Source organism: Truncatella angustata (assembly GCF_020726525.1).
Source record: "Truncatella angustata strain MPI-SDFR-AT-0073 chromosome Unknown BKA67scaffold_7, whole genome shotgun sequence".
Taxonomy (NCBI): Eukaryota; Fungi; Ascomycota; class Sordariomycetes; order Amphisphaeriales; family Sporocadaceae; genus Truncatella; species Truncatella angustata.
The window spans coordinates 2,503,787-2,529,560 of NW_025763387.1; the positions used below are offsets into that span (position 1 = coordinate 2,503,787).

At 47.4% G+C, this 25,774-nt stretch overlaps 9 protein-coding genes across 9 annotated transcripts; 7 read left to right on the forward strand and 2 right to left on the reverse strand.

The window, feature by feature from the left end:
* The first annotated feature begins 313 nt into the window (after positions 1 to 313).
* On the forward strand, positions 314 to 2,352 carry BKA67DRAFT_576636 (Alpha/Beta hydrolase protein). Its single transcript, XM_046103581.1, has 4 exons — positions 314 to 606; positions 664 to 1,065; positions 1,119 to 1,986; positions 2,042 to 2,352. Exons 1-4 carry the CDS (start codon positions 502 to 504, stop codon positions 2,311 to 2,313), a joined length of 1,647 nt encoding a protein of 548 aa, XP_045955555.1. The 5' UTR covers positions 314 to 501; the 3' UTR covers positions 2,314 to 2,352.
* Positions 2,353 to 3,141: 789 nt separating this feature from the next.
* Positions 3,142 to 3,726, reverse strand: BKA67DRAFT_661973 (uncharacterized protein; the record flags this gene model as incomplete). Its single annotated transcript, XM_046107920.1, has 1 exon — positions 3,142 to 3,726. One exon carries the CDS (start codon positions 3,724 to 3,726, stop codon positions 3,142 to 3,144), a length of 585 nt encoding a protein of 194 aa, XP_045955556.1.
* A 603-nt stretch (positions 3,727 to 4,329) lies between these two features.
* Positions 4,330 to 5,234, forward strand: BKA67DRAFT_594346 (kinase-like domain-containing protein; the record flags this gene model as incomplete). Its single annotated transcript, XM_046105044.1, has 2 exons — positions 4,330 to 4,762; positions 4,822 to 5,234. The coding sequence occupies 2 exons, from the start codon at positions 4,330 to 4,332 to the stop codon at positions 5,232 to 5,234; spliced, it is 846 nt and encodes a 281-aa protein (XP_045955557.1).
* Positions 5,235 to 7,027: 1,793 nt separating this feature from the next.
* Positions 7,028 to 8,144, forward strand: BKA67DRAFT_379895 (uncharacterized protein). The gene has a single exon (XM_046096542.1). The coding sequence runs from the start codon at positions 7,253 to 7,255 to the stop codon at positions 8,084 to 8,086; it is 834 nt and encodes a 277-aa protein (XP_045955558.1). The 5' UTR covers positions 7,028 to 7,252; the 3' UTR covers positions 8,087 to 8,144.
* A 2,464-nt stretch (positions 8,145 to 10,608) lies between these two features.
* Positions 10,609 to 11,079, reverse strand: BKA67DRAFT_491453 (ankyrin repeat-containing domain protein; the record flags this gene model as incomplete). The annotated part of the gene is made up of 1 exon (XM_046096985.1): positions 10,609 to 11,079. A coding segment is annotated over one exon (471 nt), but the record flags the coding sequence as incomplete, so codon positions are not given.
* Positions 11,080 to 12,545: 1,466 nt separating this feature from the next.
* On the forward strand, positions 12,546 to 14,513 carry BKA67DRAFT_576655 (uncharacterized protein). The gene is made up of 4 exons (XM_046103583.1): positions 12,546 to 12,709; positions 12,768 to 12,898; positions 12,987 to 13,774; positions 13,882 to 14,513. Exons 2-4 carry the CDS (start codon positions 12,841 to 12,843, stop codon positions 14,452 to 14,454), a joined length of 1,419 nt encoding a protein of 472 aa, XP_045955560.1. The 5' UTR covers positions 12,546 to 12,709; positions 12,768 to 12,840; the 3' UTR covers positions 14,455 to 14,513.
* A 408-nt stretch (positions 14,514 to 14,921) lies between these two features.
* BKA67DRAFT_594348 (uncharacterized protein) lies at positions 14,922 to 15,913 on the forward strand (the record flags this gene model as incomplete). The annotated part of the gene is made up of 2 exons (XM_046105045.1): positions 14,922 to 15,624; positions 15,663 to 15,913. The coding sequence occupies 2 exons, from the start codon at positions 14,922 to 14,924 to the stop codon at positions 15,911 to 15,913; spliced, it is 954 nt and encodes a 317-aa protein (XP_045955561.1).
* Positions 15,914 to 16,966: 1,053 nt separating this feature from the next.
* BKA67DRAFT_638368 (endoglucanase II) lies at positions 16,967 to 18,670 on the forward strand (the record flags this gene model as incomplete). The annotated part of the gene is made up of 4 exons (XM_046105714.1): positions 16,967 to 17,382; positions 17,437 to 17,536; positions 17,571 to 18,467; positions 18,523 to 18,670. The coding sequence occupies exons 1-4, from the start codon at positions 17,289 to 17,291 to the stop codon at positions 18,668 to 18,670; spliced, it is 1,239 nt and encodes a 412-aa protein (XP_045955562.1). The 5' UTR covers positions 16,967 to 17,288.
* A 3,745-nt stretch (positions 18,671 to 22,415) lies between these two features.
* Positions 22,416 to 24,091, forward strand: BKA67DRAFT_682194 (uncharacterized protein; the record flags this gene model as incomplete). Its single annotated transcript, XM_046108944.1, has 4 exons — positions 22,416 to 22,492; positions 22,558 to 22,898; positions 22,993 to 23,007; positions 23,226 to 24,091. The coding sequence occupies 4 exons, from the start codon at positions 22,416 to 22,418 to the stop codon at positions 24,014 to 24,016; spliced, it is 1,224 nt and encodes a 407-aa protein (XP_045955563.1). The 3' UTR covers positions 24,017 to 24,091.
* Between the last annotated feature and the right edge of the window lie 1,683 nt (positions 24,092 to 25,774).

The window sequence follows — 25,774 nt, forward strand, 5'->3', positions numbered from 1 at the left end:
TGACAACTTAAAACCCGGCGGAGATATGTATTCTTATATAGCATTCCACTTTGGGTGGTGCACTGCTATTCAGGTCTTAGCTTCTTCGGATCCCCGAAAGAAAGAGGCGCAGCACATTCGCTTACAGATTACTTCGTAGTCATATTCCTATTCAAGTTATACACTACTTCTTTGGGGGGTGCACTGCTATTCAGGTCTTAGCTTCTTCGGATTCCCGAAAGAAAGAGGCGCAGCACATTCGCTTACAAATTTGCTTCGTAGTCATATTCCTATTCGAGTTATACACTACTTCTTTGGGGTTATCATGCGGGCTGACTTGGGAATCCACGTGATTTCACAATAGTGAGACTCTAATGTTAATCATTCGAGATAAAAAAGGTATCGTGTCTTCATTCTTAAAGGCATCAATTAAGAGTCAATCTATCATCGGTCTCTCTGACCTTCTTGTTCTCAACCCTCAAACCATCCAGTTCTAAGACTACAGTTTGTATATTTTGCACGATGTTGGCTAAATGTTTCTTTAGCCTTGTAATTTGCTCTGCGGCGTCCCAAAGCGCTGCTATCTCGTCTTCTTTCATCGAGATGCCTATAGTGGACCTTGGTTATGTATGTAGACTTCAGGATGTCGTGAAATCAAGCAGGGAGATGCTCACGACCAAACAGGAACTACACCAAGCACTCAGGTACAACGAGACGACTGACATTTATACTTTCTCTAATATTCGATACGCGCGACAACCAATCGGAGACTTGAGATTCCGTGCACCTCTGCCTCCCTTAGAAAATCGAACTGTGGTACAGAATGGCACTGGTACTAGGGTATGCCCCCAAGGTATTCCAGAATGGCAAGAAAAGGCATCTCAGGCCATTGCGCAATTTTCAAATTCGACAGTCCCTTTTAATCTCACCAAATGGGAAGAGACGCTCGGAAAAGCAAATGCTGCCGGCGTAAACGTCAACGCCGTTTCGTCCGAGGATTGTCTCTTCTTAGATGTTCATGTGCCTGGACAGTTCTTTAGAAATCGTGGGAAATCATCAAATTTTGAGGTTCCGGTTCTTGTCGAGGTGAGCTTTCCTAAGCTTGAAGACACGCACGACTGCTACTAATCGTTGCACAGATTCATGGTGGCGGCTACGTTCTGGGTTCAAAAACTGGATATCCGAATGGGAACTTTGACCCAACCGGACTTTTACAGCATGGTAATGAAGGTTTCATTTACGTAGCACTTAACTATCGACTTGGGGCCCTTGGTTTCCTCGCTGGTCCGCTAGTCCAAGAGGATGGAGCCTTGAACGCAGGTATTCTCGACCAAAAGCTCGCGCTGGAATGGGTGCAAAAGAACATACACCTTTTCGGAGGGTCACCTAGGCGCGTTACTGTCATTGGGGAGTCTGGAGGAGGGGGCTCCATTCTCGTCCACTTGACCCAGGAGAAGGCCCCATTTGCCCAAATTATCTCTCAGTCGCCGGCCATTGTCCCCACCCTATATCAACCTCCAGATACGTTCTCGGAATTCATGTCCATCCTAAATGTTTCTGGCCTTTCCGAAGCGAGGGAACTCTCCTCAGATGTTATTATAGCTGCTAACGCAAAACAAATCGGCGCAGCACCCGCCAACACTTACATCTTCGGGCCGGTCCAAGATGATCGTACTCTCCCTGTCCCAGTACTGAGAGCTCTGAATGAAAGACAGTTAGATCAGGCCGTCAATGTAATGGTTTCGCATAACTCGTTGGAAGGAGGCTTCTTCTTCGATCCAAATGTCAGAACTGAAGCCGATTTCCAGTCATGGCTCTTCAGATCCATCCCTGGCCTTAACAATTCCCAAGTCGATCATCTCATGAGAAGCCTCTATCCGGCCGCCTTCGACGGCTCCTTCGGCTATATTGATCAGGGGACCCGGCAAATGTCCCTGTGGGGCGAGGCCGTTTTTGATTGCAACTTTTTGTACATGAACAAGGCAAAAGGTGGTAGTTCATATGCCTGTAATTGAGAAGCTTGTCTTAAAGTATTCACAGCCCGTTTGCTAATAATCATCAGATGAATTTTCAATCTCTCCAGGTTTGCACACACAGGACTTGCCTTATACCTTCGCTGGGCCCGTCTTATACCCGGAAGTCAGAGTCACAGTTCAGCAAGCAATCGCCAACTTCGTTGTCAGCGGCGTGCCTGAGACATTTATTGACGGCAGCATGAAGCCATTCCCCCAATGGGATTCAACTAGTACTCTGGTCAATCTAACATCAACTGGGGCCAGAATTAGTACGAGCCGTATCAATGAAACAAGATGTGCTTGGTGGGCGGCTTTATAATTGTGTAATGGTTCCAGCGCTATGCTATCAACTGGGCCATGATTATAGAGTTATATAAATCGTGTCATATTGAGTAATGATTTAAAAGCCTTAGGTGTCTCCATCATCCATCTCCAATAGCTCATATGGTCCCTTTTGGGTGGTCAGTGTTGCAGTCGGTGATGTGTTCGGGCGTCCTCGATCTTTTATACGTACTAGTTATCATGGTCACTACTGCATAATTTTCTTAATTTTGGCGTAAAATAACATATTTTCTTTGGTTTTTGTGTGGTTACAGGAGCATCGCAGTTAGCATCCTTATGGCTAGAACTGCAGTAGTATGGAGATTGCGATATGTGTACGATGCTCGAGGCTTTATGGCAAATCCGCTCCGCAAATTCACCTGCTACTGTTGCAGACGTATTGAGGCATAATGTACTAGAAAACTTCTCTCGTTTCCGTGCAAGCAATCCCAGAGATAAGGTCTTGGCGCTGAGAGGTTTTGTGACGTCGGACGACCACTTTCTCACCTGATCAAACCTGACTATAACCTCAGCGTCCGTGACACCTACGTTCGAATAGCGAAGTATATGATCCTAACGCAACAACGGCTCTTCGCTTTGGAATACGCCCGAGAAGTTTTGGCAGCCATGGATGTTCTCTGTCTGCCAAGCTGGGCTCCGGACTGGCGCTACCACGTCGGTCGTCCAGATCGCTTAATCCGCCCCTCGGCCATAATCGATGCTCATCATTACCAACTCCTCGCACCTTTTTCGTCAACAATTGAATTTGCACCTCATGATGTGCTAAGAGTTCTGGGTACTGACCAAGATGCAATCGCAGATGTTTTCAGCAATACCGATTTGTTTCCGTTCTCCGCCTCCACACTTCGTCTCCAAGCCTTGATCGAAAAGATTCTGCGCAGAGGGCATAGGTTTCTTTGCCAGTATATGCGGTTTGTATTCCACGGTGTGCCCGGCAAGCTTCATACGCACTCGCCTCGAACCCGCAAACTGGTGTGTAATCCAGCTTGTATAGCCCACCATTGAACATGGCTTCCTCGTTAAAATGCGACTTGTCGACCCATTGCAGCGGAATCCTCTTGTCGGGAGGGTTGCCGGTGATTCGAAAATCATGGTGTCGCTTGATCTCAAATCTGAAGCCGTTCATCACATCGCCGGCGGCATGAATCAAAACGCCTACGGCAGAGTTGACATGCGAACGCACCCAATACGCCCAATAGTCCTTATACGGCGCTCCGTTCCACATCACGAGCTCAACCATGAACGCCCCGGCCAGTCCGGTCGCAGTCAATTTTGGTGGCGTAGGAGCTGGAGGCGGGGTAGGTGCCTTTTTGACAGCGGGGGGAGGTGGAGGCGGCAGGGGAGGTGGAGGAGCGGCACCGAGCCTTGGCTTCGAAGGCATCGAAGGCATAGCAAATGGCACGACTAATAAAGTGATTATGTGAACTTGCAGTGGTATGTTGTTGATGTTGATTGAGATTAGTGTGATTTTAGATAGGGGTATGTGATAATAAAGTCTGCGAGACAATTGAGACCTTTTATACTTGGATTTTTCAAAGCAAGAACCCATGATTTGCGCCAAGCTCTTCATTACTGGGTCCGGCCGTTTAGACCCCTTTGTTCCATCGTGATGTTAACGGATAAAGGATTGCATGTTGGGAACTACCCAATATTGGACGCTGCGTAGGACATGGCGCTTGACTTGCTCTCTGTGGGATCGTGAGTTGACTAACAGTGGTTGACGGTGGTGGTGCTTACCTCGCCGACCACAGCGAAACGCCTTGGTGGGGTTTTACACTGGATATTGCTTGTTAGCGACCTAGAAGTAATTTGGGTATGTTGGTGCACGTTTTAATTGAAATGTTATTTGTAGTTGCTTGCACTCACTAAGCCCCGCTCGAAGAATCATCTTCGAAGTCTCAACGCGCAAGGAGATTCTCATTCAACTACAGTCAATCCTCTGCGCCTTCTCACAATTTTGAGCGATTTGCGCCGCTGCAGCAGAGAGTAATACATGGAGATAGTTCGTGAATCCAGTTTCTTCAAAGAGCGAGGAGCATTTGCGCTCCCTACGCCGGATGAGGTGCGAGTACTGGGTGCATTAACGGGCGATTCACGCAGCGAAGACTTCAATCGGCCGCCCCCTGTGATCCTTCCGTCGCTAGGACTGCTTGTAAAGTACGGTGCCGATGTGACTATAGTTGAAGCTAGGACACAAATGATGATCCACAAGCAACTGCAGGACCAAGTACTCGTTCCTGAAGTCTTCGGCTGGGCTGAAGAAGGAGGTCAACGGTTCATCTACATGTCCTACATCGAAGGCGATACGTTGGCAGAGAGATGGCCTGGTCTCAACGAGAGGGAAAGACGAAATGTTTGCAAAGAACTCAGGCAAATGGTCTATGCCTGGAGGACACTGGAGCATGGTAGACAGGGCCAGTACGTTGGTAAGTCCACTCGTCTCTGCATCAAAAGTAGATCACTGATACGAAGTTTGACTTCGAAGGTAGTCTGGGGGGACAGCCGCTGAACGAAATATTTCTGAGAAATCACCCGGCACTTGCTGGGCCTTTCCAAGGCGCAGGCGCGGTCCAACACTTTCAAGCTGGTTGCGGGATTGACATCAGTCCTGAAGTGGACACTGTGTTCACACACGATGATCTTGTTCCTTGTAATATCATGCTGTCATCCGGACCTGATCCAAAAGTGGCCGCAGTTATTGATTGGGGCCAAGCTGGATGGTACCCTACGTACTGGGAATTCTGTAAGGCGCGGCGGGTCAAGCTACTGCCCGAATGTTTCGACAGCGGCTCTCAAGAGGAGTGGCATGCGACGTACTTGCCACTGATAGTAGACGCAGTGGACGAGGAAACCTATTACCACCCTTGGCTTTGGTTTTTCCTTTCCAAGGGCATATGATGAGGAGCCCAATCCGCGTAGCACAAGTCTGTGCAGCTATCTCACACCACCAGGTTCTGAATCAGCCCAAATCAGACCCACCACTACACGATTGGAGAGCTCGACTATCACTACGTTTATGATAAGATACACCAAAATGATATCGTAGCCAAGTAGGATCTGCGCTGTCCAATAGTTCACCATTTGAGTAAAACACAACGCCACCAAATCTGGGTTCATTCTGAGAAGGAAGAGGACCTCTGAGGCAGCGATGATGCAGGAGATTACGAAGGGCAGGAGGATGACGTGGCCACCTCTGAAGCCTCCGTGACGGATCAGCTCCCATGGGCGTAGCCTGGCGCTCGACCTCGTCAGGGCAACAGCCACGTACAAGCGTGTCTCAAGAAAAGGCTATTCGCTAAGGCGCTGTGGAGGCAGTGCTGTGCTATCCTATACCGTCATTGGTGCTGACTTGAGAATGGCATGATACGAGGGACGTGATCACATACGATGGGGTCGACCAGCGGGGATGACGACGCAGATATTCACGCCAGCCAGGTTGTCCTAGGCTCATGTCGGGGACGCCGAGTGTCATATGCCGTCAGGGCGGATTGTGATTCGCGAGAGCGTTGGCGGTGCCCTTCGACGTCGATCTCTGGCTGTTTCGTATTTTGTCGGTAGTTATACGATTGGCAGAAATACGAGAGGCAGGTGGTTCTGTATCCTGCCGGTCTCTTGCTATCACACTGGGCACACTTCATCAATACAAGGTTGAATCCCTCTACCTCGAGACGAGACTAAGTGGAACGAGCGGCGAGCATGCGCTCTCACTGTCCCATGATGAGGAGCCCCTGTCTCCTTTGCGACATAAAAGTCGCCTTACCAAGGTCAGAACAGGCGTATTCAACTTACCCTCTGATATATCAGTTCTTAAATCACTGTTCATCTACTTGACTTAGGTTACAACGTGCTTACACCTGCATCCCGACACAATGGCTAATACTGCCTCTCAATATGGAAAACATATGTCTTCTCTTCCGACAGTCCCAAACTCGTCCAGCCAAGTGCCTACCGGAGAGTCGGTTAAAAAAGCTTTCCTGATATCCAGCAAGGATAAGTCTGATAATGACTATCTCTCCGATGACGAATCTGACGCTCCTCTCCCATCGATTGACGAACTTTTTCGGCGACCTACCAAAACTGACGGACTTGGCAGCATTGCTGCTATAAGTATGTGATTGGCTGTCTATCCTGATAGGCTCCTACCAACATGACTGGGTATATGGAGGCGCCAACGCCATATCCAAGGTTGCCACCAATACTCGTGGCGATAGTGACGAAAACCGGTTAGAGGAGACAGGCAGACCCAACAACGAGTCCACATTCAACCAAGAGCAAGGAAGCCCTCTCCAAGCATCTTCATCTACCTCCGCATTATCCCGGAGCCGGTCTGAGTCGCCCTTGGCTCTCCCAACAAGGCAAGACCTACTATATTCCGCCAATGCCGCAACGCACGGCGCAGGGTCTGCGTCTAGGCACATTACACGGAGTACACCTATTACGGAAGCCCTTGACGCGTTCCCATCCATATTCGAGTCTCGTCATCTGTCCAACCCAGTGCGTGACTCTAGTGCATCTATGCAATCGAACGACAGCAATTCTCAAGAAACTCTTCGAATAGATTGTGCTAGCAACGGCGAAGCTGAACAGCTTCGGGTCACCTACATTAGCCAGGACTACCATGAGATCTCAGCCACTAAATACTTACATTGAACAAGCAATGAGACTATAGAGCGCGACGGGGATAACGTTGAAAATTCGCAGACGGCTCAGGCGCCGAGTCAGGATTTACTAGGGCGCTGTGACAGTCCTTCCTGTAATACAGGGCAGACAGCTTCGAGCGACGCTACATACCGAGCGTCTGCGGAAGGAATCCTGCATGCGTCACCGTCCAGACTCACGGTCGAAACGACACCTACCCCAATTTGCCCCGCACGCCTCCGCCGACACTGCAGGAGGGAGTTGCCGATGTCCAGAGCATGCCCGGCTGTGACTTGGGTCGTGGTGGCGATAGTGGCCGCAGAAACTCGCCACAACACAAGCGGAAATCAAGACCTAGGGTGGCAGCGCGTTATAAAAGCCCCCATGTCTTCTATAGTTCCAGCTCCGGATCAGATGACGAGGGAGTGGTGGACGACTGGCGGCAAGATGATGAAGATTTTCAGCCGCCACAACGCAAACGTCACAGACAGTATCCGGTCCCCAGAGTGTCCACCAGGCGGCGAGATTGCTTGGACGGCACTGAATCTAGGGTAGATTTACTTTACATCCCAAGCCCGCCGTCCTCAGAAAACAACGCAAAGAGAGAAAGTACTGGAGGCACACCTACCGCGGTGTTCGAGGAGTGGCCTCTCGTTGATGCTGTTCTCAAAAGAATCACGGAGGACGGCCGGACGATTTTTCAACTGCAATTCACCGAGGCCACCTGTGCCACTCATGGACGACAGTACCATGCAATTGGAAGCCCAGAGCCCCGGTCATCTATCGCTGCGGCTCCTTTAGCGAAACGGGGAACAAGAAGGCGCGCCCAGCGCGAAACAGGTCATGCTACACAAGATGATCAGGAAGAGTGCCATATCGAAGCGATTCGACACCACAGATTTACCGAGCCTAACAACGGGGTTCTCCAGCTGCATGTTGAATGGAAGAACTCCCAGAAGAAGACTTGGGAACCAGTGGAAGAGTTCGAAGAGACGATAGCACACGACATATATCTGGCTCACAACGACATCTCCAAACCCTCCAGCAGGCCCAAACGTGGTCGACCTAGGAAAGCCCTGGCCTCCGGTGCTGCTGCTATGCGCAATGTATGAATCCATTGTCAAGAGGCATCGAGGGAGCTGTCGATGAAACTATATCGATTGAATCAAGCCAACAACAGGAGCCGTATAGTCGACAGAGTTCTTCAGCACCGCCATCTACCCCGGCACTACAACTGTCGCCTGCCTTGCCGAGGCCATAGCCGGAGCAGTACCGGCCGAGCCAGGACCTGGGCAGGTATCCACTGGCCAGGCCACACACTACAAAACCGCTGAGGAGTCATGGCCCAGAGTAAAGGGTCAATCTCCGCGATACTCACGCCGCCTTTCCACGCCTCACCCATGACTTAGCTACCGAAAACGACAGTGGTCGCAGAGAGTCACCAACAACTAGGCGGCAGTTAAGAGTGAGGACGGCGGCACTTCATCACAAAAATCACCATCCCGCCAGCACTTCCAGCGTCGATTTCGACGAAGAGGACACGGACAAGTTCCCGGGTGATAACCTTGAGATTCCTAAGAACAAGGACCTAATGGAATAAGTCCGGCGGGGTCGAAAAACAGCAGTGAGATATGAACTGTACAGTATTCCGCCGGATCAGAAACGGTGTTGGTAAATAGTACCATGACGCCTAGCGTCCTAGTGCCGTTAGCTCCCGTATAGTTTAGGTATTTATAGAATTCAAGAGCCCGTGAGGACTGCTAGTACAGAAGAACATACAGTCTTTCATTTGCTTGTTCTAATGCGTTATATAAATAAAGGGTGTCTTATAAACAAGCTTCCTCCAATACAATCGAATTGTTACATCGATATATTATATCAGACAAGAACGGTTTACATTATAGCACAGAGAGCAGATTCATTCATATGCTTAATGCATTCACAATGTGCACCCAGGCTTGCGAAGTAATGAGCGAAATAGATTAAAGCCAAATATGTGTTCCCGTACGGAAGTCGCGATTTCATTGCCATTTACTGTAGCTGACATGGCGTCTTGTATACGACCTGTAAGCGCTGGTGGAAATGCACACTAGTGCATAAAAATTGGGTTACCAGTTCCAGCAGGAGGCAGTAAAATGTCTAAGGGTTACTAGTTCCGTTAGAAGATGGTAGAGCTATGCGCCAGTACACTATAAATCATGCTACCAGTGACAGAATCCACACCAGTGGTGCTTAGGGCATGCTACCAGTACCTACCGGTAACGGTAACCAAATGCGGTAGTACGAAGCGGGTGCGATACTAGTAATAATTTCAGGTAGTAAATGATATATGAGTTACAGGTAGATGAGTGGGTCAGTAAGCTTAGATAGCTTATTAATATATACTAAACTCGGCTATAGCTTTAAATCATCGTGATTGATGTTCAACACCAGGCGGTAGAGTTGTATCACGTGCAATTGACCTCCAATCTCGCAAAATAAGGATAGTGAATTCGAGCGTCTCTAATACTTGGGGTTTGAAGTATATGACAGGGCGAGTGTTCTTACTGTACAGCTAATTGTTCACCGTTAATGTCAGATATAGCTAGTGGAGGCTTGTCCGTTAGTTATTAACCATAGAATATGATTCAACCATGCCGAGCGCTTTGCACAATCACCACACTATGCTGCGATATTTGATGCTGGTAAGCCATTGCTGGATTTCTTGATTTACAGTCTATAAGAATGCCGTAGACAAATGATATTCAGATCGATATTTTCGACGGTTTAGTATAACTTGCGATTTAATGCTCTACATAGATAACGTCATGCCTGCGAACGAATCCTGTATTGGATTATTGAGTCAGTGCCCGTGTTTAAGGATCAAACGCACGATAGCTCTGTGACCTCGTAAAGAAGCGTAGGACAGTGGCGTGAATTTCTTCTTGTCCGGAATATCGGTTTGAGCATTTTTCTCGAGCAATACACGCACAATGGCTTCATGACCATTGATAGCAGCGTAAAATAGAGGTGTCCGATCGAATTTGTCCCTAGTGTCGAACAGAACTGTATTACTAAGAAGCAGGTCAAAGACAGATTCACAGCCTCTGCTTGCAGCCCAAGATATTGGCGCTATACCGTAATTGTCTGGAACGTCGGTTTGAGCACCTTTCCCAAGCAGCAAGCATACTAATACATCATAACCGTTGATAACAGCATACGTCAACGGCGTCCGATCCTTATTATCCTAGACCTCGATTTGAGCATTATCTTCAAGAAGTAAGTGCACAATAGATTCGAGGCCAGAACCAGCTGCGTAGGATAGCGGCGTCCGGCCATGACTATCTGGAGTATCAGCTTGAGCACCATGCTTAAAAAGCAAGCGTACGAGAGCTTCTTGGCCATAATCAGCAGCGTAGAATAACAGAGTCCGATCGCTCCCATCTGAAACATCAACTCGAACATTGCTCTGGAGATGCGAGTTTATGATATTTTCAATAAGCAGGCACACCATAGATTCGTCGCCAGATTCTCCATACAAGAACGCAGCTTCGTGGCTATAGTCAACAGCGTAGTATAGCGGCGTTTTATTGTCGTCATCAAGGGCATCAGCTTGAGCACCATGCTAAAGAAGCAAACGTACGATAGCTTCTTGGCCATGTTCGGCGGCGTAGGACAAGGGCGTCCGGCCGTCTCTACACGACATGTTGGCTTGAGTGTTGCTATTCAAAAGTGATTGTACTATAGTTTCAAAGCCATGTTCTGCAGCGTAGGATAATGGCGTCCGGCCGTATTTATCGAGGATGTCGACTTTAGCACCTTTATCAAGGAGTACGTGCACGATAGTTTTATTCCCAAATTCGGTAGCGTAAGATAGTAGCGTCTGACCGTCATCAGCCAGTATCTCCGTTTGAGCACCTTTGTCAAGGAGCAAACGCACAAGGCTATCGTGTTCATAGTCGAGAGTGTTGTTGATAGCATAATACAACGGCGTTCGGCCGTATTTATCCGCTATGTCAGCTTTAACATCTTTCTCGAGAAGCAAGCGTACAATAGCTTCCTGGCCATATTCGGCGGCGTAGGATAAAGGTGTTCGGCCATTTTCATCCGGGACATCCATTTGAGCGTTATTATCCAAAAGTAAGTGTACTATCGTTTCAGGACCATACTTAGCAGCGTACGATAATAATGTCCGGCCATAGTTATCTACCATACCAAACAGAGCGCCATTCTTGAGAAGTAAGTGTATGGTAGCTTCTTGGCTATAGCTAACAGCGTTGGATGGCAGCTGTTCGTGAGAACTAATAGCATAGAATAGTGGTGTCAAGCCGTCACTATTTGGAGTATTAACTTGCGCACCATGCTTGAGTAGTAAGCGTACGATGGCTTTCTGGCTATGTCCAGCGGCGTAGGATAAAGGTGTTCGGCCATTTTTATCCGGGATATCGACTTGAGAATGATTATCTAAGAGTAAATGTGCTATCGTTTCAGAGCCATGTTCAGCAGCGTAAGATAGCGGCGTCCGATGGCTACCATCCTGCCGGTCGATTTGGGGCCCTTTTTGGAGGAGCGAGCGTATGATAGCTTCGTAGTTATTGCCAGCAGGACGTGACCCAAATGTCCAAGTGTGACGATTTCTAGCAGCATAGCATAGTGGTGTTCGACCTGTTGTATCTGGTATGTCGGCCTGAACGCTCCTTTCAAGGAGCGAGCGCACAACTGTGTCGTGGCCATTTTCAGCAGCGTAGGATAGCAGAGTTCGACCATAGAAATCGAGGATATCGGCTTGAGCATTGTTCTCGAGAAACACGTGAACGACAGCATCATGGCCATGTTCAGCAGCTTTTGGTCGGCGCTAAAAAGCCGTAAAAATGGAGGCCGCGCCCGAGCGTCGGGATGAGTCAGCAGACCCCTGTCGTGCGGCAGTGGGCAGTTTGCAGCGATTGCAGAGCTAAATACTCCAAGGGTCACAGCTATTATGACCCTCGTTAAACTTATTTGAAGATTCTAGAGCTTACAAATCTTCGACTGCAAAACGATCAAATTTTATCGAGTTGATTTGTCAGATGCTACATGGGAAGTCATGAGAAGTCATGGGGAGTCAGCAGAATGGTGAAGATGTATAGACACTCAAACCCTCATGTCTTGGAATCGTCGAGACAACAGATTTGTACAAATGGGGAACTTGGATGACCAGTATTACAATACAGGAATACATGCAGTTGTTTAACATGAAACCCACAATAGTGATGCATTTTATCCATCAACTTATTGTACCATGCTATAAGCACGCCGTAAGACAACTGATACAGCCGTCGTGTATTTGAGATGCTATGCACCTGCGGACACTTAGAATTCGGAGTTCCGAGATCCTTCAGGTATCCACGGTGTGGAGGCGTATAGTCAAGAGTATGAAAGAGTCACCGGGATTGTTAGCCCCTTCTCGCCAGACCATCTGCTCCAATAGGACATGGTGGTGGGCGCGCCGAACTTCACAAATATTGCGAAGCGCCGAGTCTCGTAAATTCGCCATAGTTAAATGCATGAAGTCGTGCTGACGCTTTGCCAAGCCAACTTGACTCTTAGACACTCGGAACTCCGACCTGCGGCACTACAGTAGAAAACCTCGATTAACCTAGTCAGCGCTATTCCGTATTTTTCTTTTCCTGGAATTATAACCCAACGGTAATATAGTGGTTGGCTTGGTCTTGTCGCTAGACTGACCTTAGTATTTACCCCATTAGAATCTCGTTAGAGTGAGCTATATTCTGACTAACGGCGATCTCGCTGCTGCGCTATCCCTAATGCCGACAGAGCACATCGACGGGACGTCCTTCGCTGTCAGCCACCACACCACCCCAATTCGACTTGGGTATATTGCGTTGGCATGACTGAACCACAGGCACCTCCGTCGTGCCCACGATGCTCCCTAAGTTTCACGAAAGGTACGGTAATAAGTCAATCGCCGCTTTGAGTAGCCTCCATCAACCGCCATCCCTTCTTGCTGTGCGCGCTGACTTGTCGCTGGACTAGTATCGTCGCTAACAAGACACCTCAAGCGCTGTGTCCATGGTCGCAAGCCTCCGCCGCGACAGAAAGTTTGCAAGCAATGTTCCGGGGCCAAGTTGCGCTGTGATCAACAACGACCGGCTTGTGGTAGATGTCGATCGCGCGACCTTGACTGCCAATTCTTATCGAGAGACGGTGAAGCGCTGCCGCCAGTGACAACGCAGCGGCGTGCTGTTCCGAGAACTGCTTTACGAATACAACCCGAAAATGAAAATAGGTTGTTGTCGGCGACTGGAATAGCAGCGCCATCATGTGTCGCGGCTATTTCATTAACGGCACCACAATGTGATTCCCTGTGGACAGGTCATTCGCGAGATGTAGCCTCGTCAGAAATCACTGCGTCGGACCCCAGTGGCGATACTAGCCCGGGAATGCTTGAGTTAACGAGCACAAACGATACGCAATACGAAATTCTACCCGAAATGCAGATTTCTGAAGCTCGACGGCGCGTCCTCCTTTGGGGTATGGGTTCCCAGAGCACCTCAAACACCGATAACCCCGCCACACGTCACACAATGCATTTCGTAATTCGTGTGCTCATGTCGTGGCCGCGCATTTTGGCATCTTACTCCGCGGATCACCTTCCCCCGATGGTTCACAGGCTCCAGCTAGGAACGGCAGGGAATGAAGAACTTCCGGGGCCGCTCTCCAACTGCCATACCCTAACCAAAATGTGGACAGACCATACCCGGGGAAGTCGCCAGCTCGTTCGGAATACTATAATCCAAGAGATCAGGAGACTACTTCACGAGGTGAGTCATTTAGATGTCTCCACTTCTAGCTCCTTCATAGCTGAATTTTATTCTTTGTAAAGTAGCTTGTGATGCTTCCTTATGATTCTGCTCTAATCACATTACAGCACCGTGTATATAGCGAACTTGATCTGCTAGCGGCGACTCAGTCCCTTCTCATGCTGCTCAGCATTGTACTCTTCGGCCTCGGCAGGCCTGAATCAGGTGACTCATCGACTTCTCCGCCACACTTGGTAGACGAGCCGCAGCTCCTTGTCGCAGTCTGGGACGTCAAGCACAAACTCGCAATGACGGGCCTGTTCCTTGGGCAAGAAGCGCATCACGGCCCATCACATCCTTCTTGGTGCGACTGGGCTTTCGTGTCAGCCAAGAGAAGGACGATTCAAGGGCTTCATCATCTGGAATGGGCTTGGTCAGTATTTTTTGGCTACCCTGTTTTAACCTGTTTTGAACTTGGCCCATTACCTGCCCCCGCGGCGAAATTTCTTTGGCAGGCTACCAATGAGAGTAAATGGAAGCGGCTCTACGGCGAGTGGCTATGGCGTTGGAGGGAAGGTGGTGGCTTCAAGATGGCGGAATTCTTCACCATTAACCCGGGCGGCGAGTTGGACATGCGGAGCGAAATGTGGCTTGCTGAGGCGGATGAATTCGGTATGATGTTAATGGCTGAAGGTAAATGACTCTCTCGAATTTCTTCGAATTTCGTATTTGACTAATGCCGAACAGTCAACGCCGTTGGTATATAATCAAACATTTTATCCTATTCAAGGTAGAAGAAAGTGATGAAGTCTCTGATCTTCTTTGGGCTTAGATGCTCTAAAATGAGCCAACGGGTAGTCATCACATGCATGTGCGTGCAATCAACGTAACAGTACATTAAATGGGTCGATTGGGTGCCCGAATGGATTGAATAACCAACTGACTCACTGCATTGTAAATATGTGGACTTATTTGGAAGCACAATTAGTGTGCTCAAACACTCGGAACTCCGAAAGAAAGCTTTGAGAGTCTGGAGATGGACATCTAATAGAGTCATGAGGTCTGGACCTATTATAAGAACCTTTCTAAAGTCTACGTTAGATTAATTCCAGTTGCCACACTCATATTTCTTCCTTGTGTTCGCATACCTCCCAGCCCCACGCCCATCATGCCCACATTGTTGATTTACGGGGCGTCGGGTTATACTGGCCGCCTGGCTAGTCACCATGCTAAGAGTCTTGGCATTGACTTCATTGTTGCCGGACGTGCAGAGAGCACCGAAATGATGCATTTTGCGTCTGAGCTAGACGTTAGATATCGCGTCTTTGATCTCAGTGATCCTGAATCCATCAAGATAGGTTTACGGGGAATTTCTGTTTTGCTCAACTGCGCCGGACCCTTCATGCGCACTGCTGCGCCTCTAATTGCGGCATGCATCCAGAATGTTGTTCACTACCTTGATATTTCTGCCGAGCTCGACAGTTACAAGGTTGCTCAGAAGAATGGCCACGAGGCGAAGGAAGCCAACGTCATGCTGATGCCAGGCTGTGGCGGCAGCGTAGTTATGTTAGGGTGTTTGGCCGGCAAGGTTGTCGAGCGAGTCAAAAATCCATCGAGGATTGACCTATCCCTCTACGTTGCCGGTTCTATGTCGCGCGGATCGGCCATCAGTGCATCGGAGAATATGGCGGCCGAGTGCTTTCAGCGTCTTAACGGACAGCTTGTCAAGCACGACACCACAAGCATCATCGAGCTTGACTTTGACAACGGCCAGGGTACCGTGGCCAATCATCCGGTTACGCTACCTGACCTCATCACAGTCTGGAAGTCAACCAAGGTGCGTAACATACGAACCTTTGTTCATGCCGCTGGTGATGCTTTCCCACCGGAGATTTGACTTCCATGCCAGATGGACCTACAGAGGAGCAAAGGGAGGCTACACCGTATCATGCCGCCGTAAGCGTCACTGCAGAAAGCGGGACTGTAAGCCACGCTGTTCTCCATACGGTTAACGGATATACATTCACAGGGTTAGCATCCGCTGAGATTGCAGGCAAGGTCTTAGCGGGAATTGTTCAGCCAGGTTTTCAAACGCCGACTTTAGTCTTTGGTAATGACTTCGTGCAAACAATCGGGAAATCGCGAATTAAGTTTACATAAAACCGTATTAACAGGATGAGGATTTTATTACCGCGATAAGACGCTCTAAGTCATAATGTAAGTATTTATACCACGCGATAAACCATATTCTTTAACTCTACACGATTTATTATAATTACTCCTTGAGTGATGTTGCATCCTAGTAACGGGGCGGAAAGAGGGTCAAAATGGCCAGGCCACCATAGCTGCTATCGTAGTTGCTTAAGGCACCTAACATAAATAGCTACTATAGTATATGTATGAAACCACGGACCCAGAGGTCCGCAAGTAGCTTCTTCCCGAAGCATCTTTTATACATCCACTTCACATCCTATACGCTGCGCACCACGTTTACGACTTGATATTATTATTAAGTTAAAGCTCCAACTTTTAAGATATTTATAACAACCTTGGCTGAGATAAGTACGTGTGTAGTTTTAAATTAGCATGCACGAGCACTTGGCCAATGTCTCTTACCCGAGTCACGTAGGAAGGGGGCTGCACATTGTAAATCTCCTTTTAAACATGAGAACTTAGCGCATGTTTAATTAGCTGACACCGACGCGGTTTTAGATAATAAATGAAGGTTACTGGCGAGTATCCTGCACGAAAAAATCAGCGCACGAGCTCGCTAGTTGCTGAGACAGATATTTATGCTTCTAAATCACAAAGATGTGCGAACAGACAATTTGAGTATCAGAAAGCTGAAAACTTGGCAGGAGGCATACCGGCCCGATAATTCAAGAGCTGGCTCAACGCCCACAATCAAACTCTTGGCTAAGACGATCCTCGAAGTACTTTACAATATGCCTGCCATAGCGGCGTGTAGATAAGTTGACAGCCGTACGTATGGATACTGGACCGAGAATTGCTGAGATCGAGAGACTTTTTCAGCGTATGAATTAGCTCGAACATTGGTCACCGTCCATGACCTGCGGGGTCCCGCCTCGTCCCAAATCCTCAGGGACGCCTAGACTTGATTATTTCTACGACAAACCTATTCTAGGGCGGGTATTGCAATGCCGTTCTTAATAAGTAGCTAGGGAATTCCATTCCGTTTGTGGCACGGAACGTCCTTAGGGTCTTTAATGCTGAGCACCATGGTGGCTGCGGAGGCTGCTCTTCCGATATCAATCGGACCGATGTCCAGGAGAGCTGAATATAGCTACATGTATCGTGAGTATAACGCATCAATTGGCGGAAACGATACGAAATTTCTTCCGAGGTTTTTATACATCTATGGTAGATGTTTGGTGTCCGAGATCAGCGATATATCGCTTCACGATAAGCATCCAGGCCAACGCAAAAGGCAGCATTTTAACATTGAAGTTGAATTCGGGCATGAAAAGTCTTGCTTAGCCATCAGATTGATACAACAAATACCTACGGGGAATATATGGTTGTTCTAATGGGCAATGCAAAGTCGATCGTTATGGCAGTTCTTGCCCTGGCCGGCGGGTCGCTGGCCCAGCAATCAGCTTGGGGTCAATGTCAGTAGAGGACGTTTCATTAGGCAAATTTTCCTCGTATCTAACAATGAGCAGGTGGAGGCATTGGCTGGACCGGCTCGACGACTTGCGTAGCGGGTTACATCTGCAGCAAAGTCAACGACTATTATTCGCAATGCGTAACGGGCGGCGGTTAGTGTGTTCGCCTTCTGATTAATGGACAAGAGAAGCTCAAGAATCGAAGTATCCACAACTACCAGTCAGACCACTACTACATCAAGTGCAGCTTCGTCGACAAGCACCTCGTCGTCAGGAAAAGTCAACTTTGCCGGAGTGAACATCGCCGGGTTTGATTTTGGCATGGCCACAACCGGCGTGCAAGATCTGTCCCAGGTTGTGGACGAGTCAGTTGATGGTGTCACACAGATCAAGCATTTCGTCAACGATGATAAATTCAACATTTTTCGCTTGCCAACTGGCTGGCAATTCCTTCTTGCTGGTAATCTTGGTGGTACTCTCGACTTGACCAACTTCGGCAAGTATGACACGCTAGTCCAGGGCTGTCTAGCGACTGGTTCCCATTGTATTATCGACATTCACAATTATGCCCGTTGGGAGTCTGGAATCATTGGACAGGGTGGGCCGACGGATGACCAGTTTGTGAATCTGTGGACCCAGCTGGCGACCAAGTACAAGTACCAGAGCCGTGTCGTCTTCGGCATCATGAACGAACCGCACGACCTTATGCTTTCGACCTGGGTCGCTACAGTGCAGAAGGTTGTGGCTGCCATACGTGGTGCGGGCGCCACGTCCCAGATGATCCTGTTGCCGGGAACGGACTATACTTCCGCTGGTAATTTCATCAGCAACGGCTCAGGCGCGGCGCTCATGGCCGTTACAAACCCCGATGGTACGACTACTAATTTGATATTCGATATGCACAAATACTTGGATTCAGACAACAGCGGGTCGCATGTGGAGTGTGTCACCGACAACATTGACGCAACATTTGCACCTTTGGCCACATGGCTCCGCACGAATAGGCGCCAGGCATTCCTCAGTGAAACAGGTGGTGGGAACGTTGCAAGTTGCGGCACTTACATGTGTCAGCAGCTTGCTTATATCAAGTAAGCTTCGTGTTTCAAATTCGACTTCTTAGCGCTAGTGTTAATCGATCTAAAGTCAAAACAACGATGTTTACCTTGGCTGGACCTCATGGAGTGCTGGCGGATTCGCGGCGTCCTGGAACTACATATTGACTGAGGTACCGAATGGTTCGAACGACCAGTATCTTGTTCGACAGTGTTTCGTTCCTGCATGGACATCTTGATTGGATTCAAGCGGAGCTCTAGACCCAATCAAAAGACCACCTGACTGAGACTGGGGATGATAGGCGACTCAGATAAGATCGCAGGGAAAGAGCTGACGATGTCGCCATTTTTATGCAAGATTCATGCTTAGAAAAGCATCTACATAAATATTTCATATGCAGAACCATTGTTGGAATGCTCATGCATGAAGATGTGCAATTGTCTACCTAAGGTAACACCATCAGGTAATTGTAAAGGAACAACGTCTCACGATTACCGATTTTTGAAAGAGTACCTAGACTCATGGTCGTGACGATTGCTTCCGCGCCGTAGCTCCAAAACCTAGGGCTATTTTCTTGTATATAAGCACGACCCCTGGATTCCATCTATGGACTTGATCTCCCTAGTAGCTTCTTAGCGAATAGGGAACATGGGGAGGTTTATTGTATTCTGTGCAATTTATATTGAGGTTAATTGCTTGCACGGCGTTCTGGAATTATGCTGTAAATGCGAAGCTTCAGGATTTTCACAGTCTTGTTCGATGTGTCTCCTTGCTACCCAAACATGTCCGCAATTCATCTAAGTATTGACTTTTATAACAGAGGAAGACGTAGATCATATACTTATAATCATCTTGAACGAGATCGTGAGTACACAAACGCTGGGATCCTGCGTGCAAGGGTCCATAAACAGACAGCACATCATTTTGAATTGACTAGCGATGAGATGTTACGGATGTGTGGAAAGACTGTTATGTCGTACATCTGTGATCAGCAGTCTAGCTGTTTTTGGCTTATGACGAGGGGCACTTTTAGACCGATGAGGAAGAAAAGCTTGACTCAGCCCATTGCTGACCTGGCTGAGGTTTAGCAAGGTAAGGGATGGAACCTACACCGCTTGGAGGTCTGTAGCGGAGCGTTACCGAAGATTAAGAATCTATTCAATGCGAAACATGGGTTGTTCTTGGTCGACGGACTTCTGGCCTTGGCAGTAAGAGCAATAAGGGGCGTTCCAATACTCAGGATCGTAATGATCCAGGATAATCTTGTACTAAGAAGTGCGCTAGTTGAATCTCTTCTATTATCCCTTCTTCGTTGTATCTGCCCTCTCTTCGGACGAGAATGATTAGACTCGAACAGTATCAGGTAATCTCTTGCGGAACCGGCAACCTGTCTTGCGGGTCAAATTCGAGATCCCGTGGCCACATCGTCTCCGGTATCCACTGTAATCGCATTAACTGCCTCGTTTAGCCGTAGGGGCTGTTCTCAGTATGCTAGGAATTGCAAGATCCGTCGCGTATGATGTACATGCGTTAAAGTTATATTGGCCAAGATCCGTGCATACGTCTCGTTGAGTGTTTTCGGAAGATCTTTAAGTGCTTTTAGTAAAGATTTCTGTTCTAAGCAATCTTCTAAGCAATCTTCTAATGCGTTAAGCTGGCACGAAACCCACTAAAACCTAGGCAATATTAGCATAACCTTATGAGAATTTGAAAATCAGATCTCTTATATTCTATCGGCTTTCTCTAAGAGACTAGCTTCGATTTTGTCTAAAATATCCGATCGTCCTCGCCATCGACTTAAACCCTCCTTTTCTCTAACTCTTATATACACGTAGTTGTGTATATCGGCTTCTAGCAAGTCCTTTTAAATGGCGACCATTTACGCGTCATTAACATAGCGTTTAATAGCTGACTTAATGTCTTGTTCGGGTCGACTAGTAACAAAGAGGTGGACATTCGTCTAGGATTAAGACCTCTAAACAAGACTTCGTATCCATGGTAACAATTCGTTCCGCGGCGTGCATTCGTCGAGTACGTCGAGTGCGTTAAGTATAGCCTATACTTTACTAACATTATAGATTATATTAGTAAACGTCTTACCTAGAGAATTAGTGCTCGGCTAGTCCTTTCCATCTCGACAAGCCGAATAAAGTGAATTCAAGTACTTTTTAAGCATTTTCATTTTAATAGTATATTTGATTGGTAAGAGAGCGGATAGTGTTTTTGAACAACTATTTCCGATTATTAGTAAAGTTAAAGTAAAAGTAAATGGAAAGTTCGGTTATTTTAGAGATATTCGATTATAATAAACGTAAGGATCGTTTTGCCGTATTTAGTAATATTATATAATTAAAGGAAGGGATTGTTTCCTTTCTTCCACTTTATATTGAAGTAGTGAGTGTTTGCTGTACCATTATAGCAAGGGGGCTAAGTAGGTCGTACGACCTTCGTCGGAGTTGTTCACGGCCTGATCAATATAAGGACTAAGGGATGGAACTTGCAGATAGTCTCTTAGGGCATGCTTTTCACTCCTTGCACAGTTAAGTTGTTGGTTTTTGTAGTAGTGCATTCGGAAGACAACGAGAATGGCTCGTTGTCGCTAATTAATACTATTTTAGTCACCAAGTTCATCCTTTCCATTCATTACTTAGTGATCAGTCCACGAGTGAACTAGCGAGTTCGTTGCGAGGCTTATAACCAAGGGACAAGACAGCGGTCCTGGTTTAATATTTAAGTTTAATATTATTAGAATATAAGAGGCTTAGTTAAAATCAATCGATTTAAGTAGCGGGGCTAAGGTTAATTAAAGGTAGCGGGCATTATAAAACGTTTGTAAAGAGTTTTAAACGGGTGAAAACGTGCTTCGAAGAGTTAACGTGTTAAGAAAGTGGTTTCGGGATTTTTGCTCTTATAAGGGCTAATTAAACACTTTAAGAGCCCTTTAGAAAGTGCCGAACAAGTTTAAAAGCCTCCTAATAGCTATTAGCCTTAAATTTACGCTTATATAATTAGGTTAACTACTATTTATCCATGTTAAAAGATAAATAATTAGAAGCCGACCGCGTAAGTCTAAGGAAACGCCTTATTACGACGTAAGGCGTACTTAGGGTGGGGCTAGTAAGCCTTATAGTATGCACTTAACGAAGAGCTAATTACGATGTCCTAAGGTCGTTAGTTTACGTCGTCTAGCGAGAAATGCTATCTAATAAGAGCAGAAACCATTACTATTCAAAACGCGTTTATAATACTTTTTTAAATATCTTAAGCGCTCTCCGTAATGAACTAAAATGGTTTGACCGACTATAAAGTAATTCCGCTAAATCTGGCCCCGTATTATTAACGACAAGAATTTCACCTTATATGGCCTCCGCCGCTTTAAAATTACACATTTCCGTGCCTATAACAAGTCCATACGTATAATCTCCCTATCTAGAGACCTTTGCTTAAAGTGTAGAATGTAATCGTTTCGAAATCCTAACCGTTAGGCCAGAGAAGCAAAGCTGCATAGGACGCTATCGTCGGCTCTTTCTGGTCCGACATAGGCCAAGCGCCATTCCTCTGAGCTGGTCAACGGGGCCGCTACCTGGGCAAAGTGCCTCATCGCATACAGCCAGAGCTGCCGCCGACCAAGGCTGAAGAGCTCTCCCGAAGTCGAAGGCGCCGGTCTACTGTTAAAGACCGCTTCCCCCTTCTCGACTACCAACCAGCTCCCATGCTCGTCATCCTCTCGGCGAAAACATTCTTACAAGGCATAGTGGATCGTCGTCTCGCTACGCCCGAGGTTGTTCGTACAGAGCACGGCCCTTCTCTGTCAACGCTGACCTAGACCCAAATGAATTATAGGCACTAGCCGGACATGTTGTATTGCGCTATGCAATATTAGGTCCTATAAACATAATGGAGCAGAAAGTTAGGTTTGATTAACAAGAAGCAAGATTATAGGCACAACAGCAAAGAATAGCACGCCTCGAACACAACGTTATATGCTGTTCTGGTCAATGTGTAAGCAGCTGCTGTGGATCCCGCTGAATGCGGAGTCATTTTGTGGACGTGGAGAAAAGTAAGCTCACACTTATCGATACGACACTCCTGCGCTGGGCAGGCCATGATTCTAAGCGTTTCTAGTTCAGCTAGGGGCCCGGGTCCACAGGGCTGGGTGGCCACGTGGCATGGACGGGTACGCAGCTGTGCCATCTGCCTGGACATTGGTTCGTCCGCTCGTCAGAACGTTCGTTCAAATTACTTAGGCAACTTCGATGAAGCCTTTGGCGAGCTCAAAAAAGCTCATGAATGTGTGAAAATCCTGGAGCAATGCCAAGTACTAGAACAAGATACTGCCATGGAGAACACGACTACGCGAAGGGAAGCAACAAGTACGCAATCAATACAGCCCACGATTGCTTCTCGTCCTTTGGTGCGGACCTCCATTTCTTGTCCTCGATGCTGTGTCATTGATTTACTTGCTGGTAAGATTGGTCTTTAGGCCTATGATGATTGGTAAGGTAGAGATAGACGATTTGATCATCTTTGTCTTGCTGTTCTTCTTTCTGACCTTCATAGTTCTCGGCAACTATGGTAAGTCACTCAGTCCTGGTGCTCAATCTGTGTCTTCAAGGGCTAATATCTAGCTTCAGTCCGATTCACGGCAATCGGCTACAATGTTTCGGATCTTGATGTGTCCACGATCAAAGTTGCTGTAATGGTACGATTTCATGCCTCAATGTCCGAGTCCAAGTTACTTTCGCTGATACCAACCTAGCTCTTCTTTCTTGATGAGCTCTTCTAAACCGCAGTCCTCGCACTCTATCGAGTAAGCCTGCTTTTCTTCCTAATCCGAGTGTTCTCCGTTCCCAAATTTCGGATCATATGGTGGGCGGTCATGGGATGGGTGGTACTATCGGTAGTGACTATTATCCTAATAATACTATTCCAATGTTGGCCGATCAACTACAACTGGGAAGGAGTCTTTGGGAACTTTGGCGAGCACAAGTGCTTTGACACCAACGTGCTCGCTTATGCTGCCGCCGGTATGGGCATCGCTCAAGACGTTACCATCCTCATCCTGCCACTACCGATTATTGCACAACTCAACATGCCGCGAAGAAAGCGCCTTTTAACGTTGTTCATGTTCAGTGTGGGTATCTTCGTGGTGCTTGCCAGCTGCTTCCGCCTCCACTATTTGACGCAGTTCGCCAAGTCCTTGAATCCAACGTGGGATTATATCAATCTCGTCATTTGGACTTCGCTCCAGGTGAAAGTAACGGTCGTCGTGCTATGTTTGCCTACTGTGAAGATGATATTCGCAAAACTTATTCCATCTGTGTTCGGCACGAACCAGAAGTCCACCACAACCAATACATTCACACCGCACTCAGGATCAAGGTCTGCAAGGAGAAACAAGTACGAAGATTTATCGGACAACGCCGCATCACTTCAAACCGCTCTTCAGCCTTGGGAAAGTGATATCGAGCTATGCAGCGATGTTGAAAGCGTTTTATCATACTCTCCTACAACGCACAACGACGAAGTCAAGACGGGCACGGTGGCATTCGCTCTACCCACGCCTGAGCGGGGCTGGAGATAGCGTTATTGCTCCAATCTGCCCATCTTAGCGCTGGTCGCTTCTGGTGCCTCCTTCGAGGGACAAAGTGTTTCAAGGGGAATAAGTTCGTCGTGGAGAGGCAAAAAGCACGTACTAGAAAGATGCATGTTCAGAGGAGTCAACGGATAGAACGTTGCTTTAGAGATACCCAAATACGGCTTGAAACATCATAGATCTTGTATATTGATACGAATTTTAGTTGACATATGTTCCCCTCAACAAGGCTAGGTGCTCTGTAAGCTTACCATTCCTTTCTGCCTCTGACATGGAGCGCAATGCAAGCGAGCCAACAAGATGCGACTTCTCCAGTGTTGAGCCCCAGTTGACTAGAGGGCAGTTGAGTCCAAGATACTCGTACCTGGATCGGGGAGTTCCTCAATTGCCAGTGCCAATACAGCAGTACGCTGTTGTTGAGTCGCCTTCTCGTTAAAAGCCTCCGTGCTCCATATTATGTTGAATAGTACTTTGTCTGTACATATAGCAAAGCCGTCGTAGAAGTTCAGGCTTGAAGTCATGGACGGTGGAAATGATGGGACTTATCCTCCTCTACCCCATCATATCTTACTCATAATACTGATGCTCGATTTCAACCTGGCAGTGCTTGTTCACACCCTAATTAGTACCCAATGTGGGTAGAGAAACCCCTAAAGTTTCTTGACTGGCGCCAGGTCCTATAACTTCCGCGCTTGCGGCTGCACAGTTTTTCTTTGCACATCAAGACGCCGCAATCACGACGAATCAGGGAAAGTCCACCGCCCGTCTTGAACCGTGTCAACAATCCCCTGTAATGCAAATGTCCACTTTAATCTAAGAAAAGTATGACGGCATACCGTGATTAGATTACTTCGCAGGTATCTCCTTCAGGTCCACTCTTCTTCAGGCCGGAATTTCCAAATCTCGGACTGTCCTTCCCCAAAGTCCCGGTACCACAGAATTGATTGATCAATTTCAACGAGCATTTCGAGGAACCGGGCTCGGCTTCACCGAAAGTCTCATGACCGGACTTCAAGATACAAGTCACGGCTACTGTGTGCAGGATAACCTGTAGAAATGGGCAATGATGGGTCACTGTAAACTCACGGAGCTCTTACAGATTGTGGTAGAGTAACAAATTATATCACCACTATCCGAATGTCATTTTGTCTTTTGGTACTTGTGTGATGGGAACAGGCAATGTCAAAGATCTTGTTTGCGACGATTAAGACTTTGCGAGCTAAGGATGGCCTTCTTTTCTGATTCACTACGTCTTTACTTCAAGATATGATCTAATTCGAAGACCGGGTCGTTTCAACCTTTGTGTCTTGATGTACATGCCTAGGAATATTTATCCTAAAGTCTCATCGCCAACAAAGTAAGCATTACAATCAAACCTGCGTGGTACGGGGAAACAAATGTGACAGGGGGCAGAGGGGGTCTCTTATATAGCCAGGCGCCGTGACCTGCCATACCGACACCTCGAAGTCTGGAGAAGTCACTTCACATAGATCAGTTCGAGACGATGCATTCATTCGAAACGACTTACCTCCAATCTTTCATCTTCATATTCACATTAATAATGACCCTCGGCTGGATCCAAAGACTGATGAAAGTGTTGAATTCATCTCACTCTCGCTCTGTAGCTCCCGGAAAGATCTATGCATATTTTTCTGATGCAAGGAACCTGAAACAATTCTCGACTGCGACTACCCTACACATCCAACAGTAAGCACACCATTAAGTGCTTCTAATCTCACATCAACT

Bases quoted from the DNA above. Each gene is read 5' to 3' on its own strand.
- BKA67DRAFT_576636 (XM_046103581.1), top strand. From the start codon at position 502: ATGTTGGCTAAATGTTTCTTTAGCCTTGTAATTTGCTCTGCGGCGTCC. The intron at 607-663 runs GTATGTAGACTT...ACGACCAAACAG, and splicing joins CTATAGTGGACCTTGGTTAT to GAACTACACCAAGCACTCAG. The intron at 1,066-1,118 runs GTGAGCTTTCCT...ATCGTTGCACAG, and splicing joins AGGTTCCGGTTCTTGTCGAG to ATTCATGGTGGCGGCTACGT.
- BKA67DRAFT_379895 (XM_046096542.1), top strand. From the start codon at position 7,253: ATGCCCGGCTGTGACTTGGGTCGTGGTGGCGATAGTGGCCGCAGAAAC.
- BKA67DRAFT_576655 (XM_046103583.1), top strand. From the start codon at position 12,841: ATGACTGAACCACAGGCACCTCCGTCGTGCCCACGATGCTCCCTAAGT. The intron at 12,899-12,986 runs GTACGGTAATAA...TCGCTGGACTAG, and splicing joins CTCCCTAAGTTTCACGAAAG to TATCGTCGCTAACAAGACAC. The intron at 13,775-13,881 runs GTGAGTCATTTA...ATCACATTACAG, and splicing joins TCAGGAGACTACTTCACGAG to CACCGTGTATATAGCGAACT.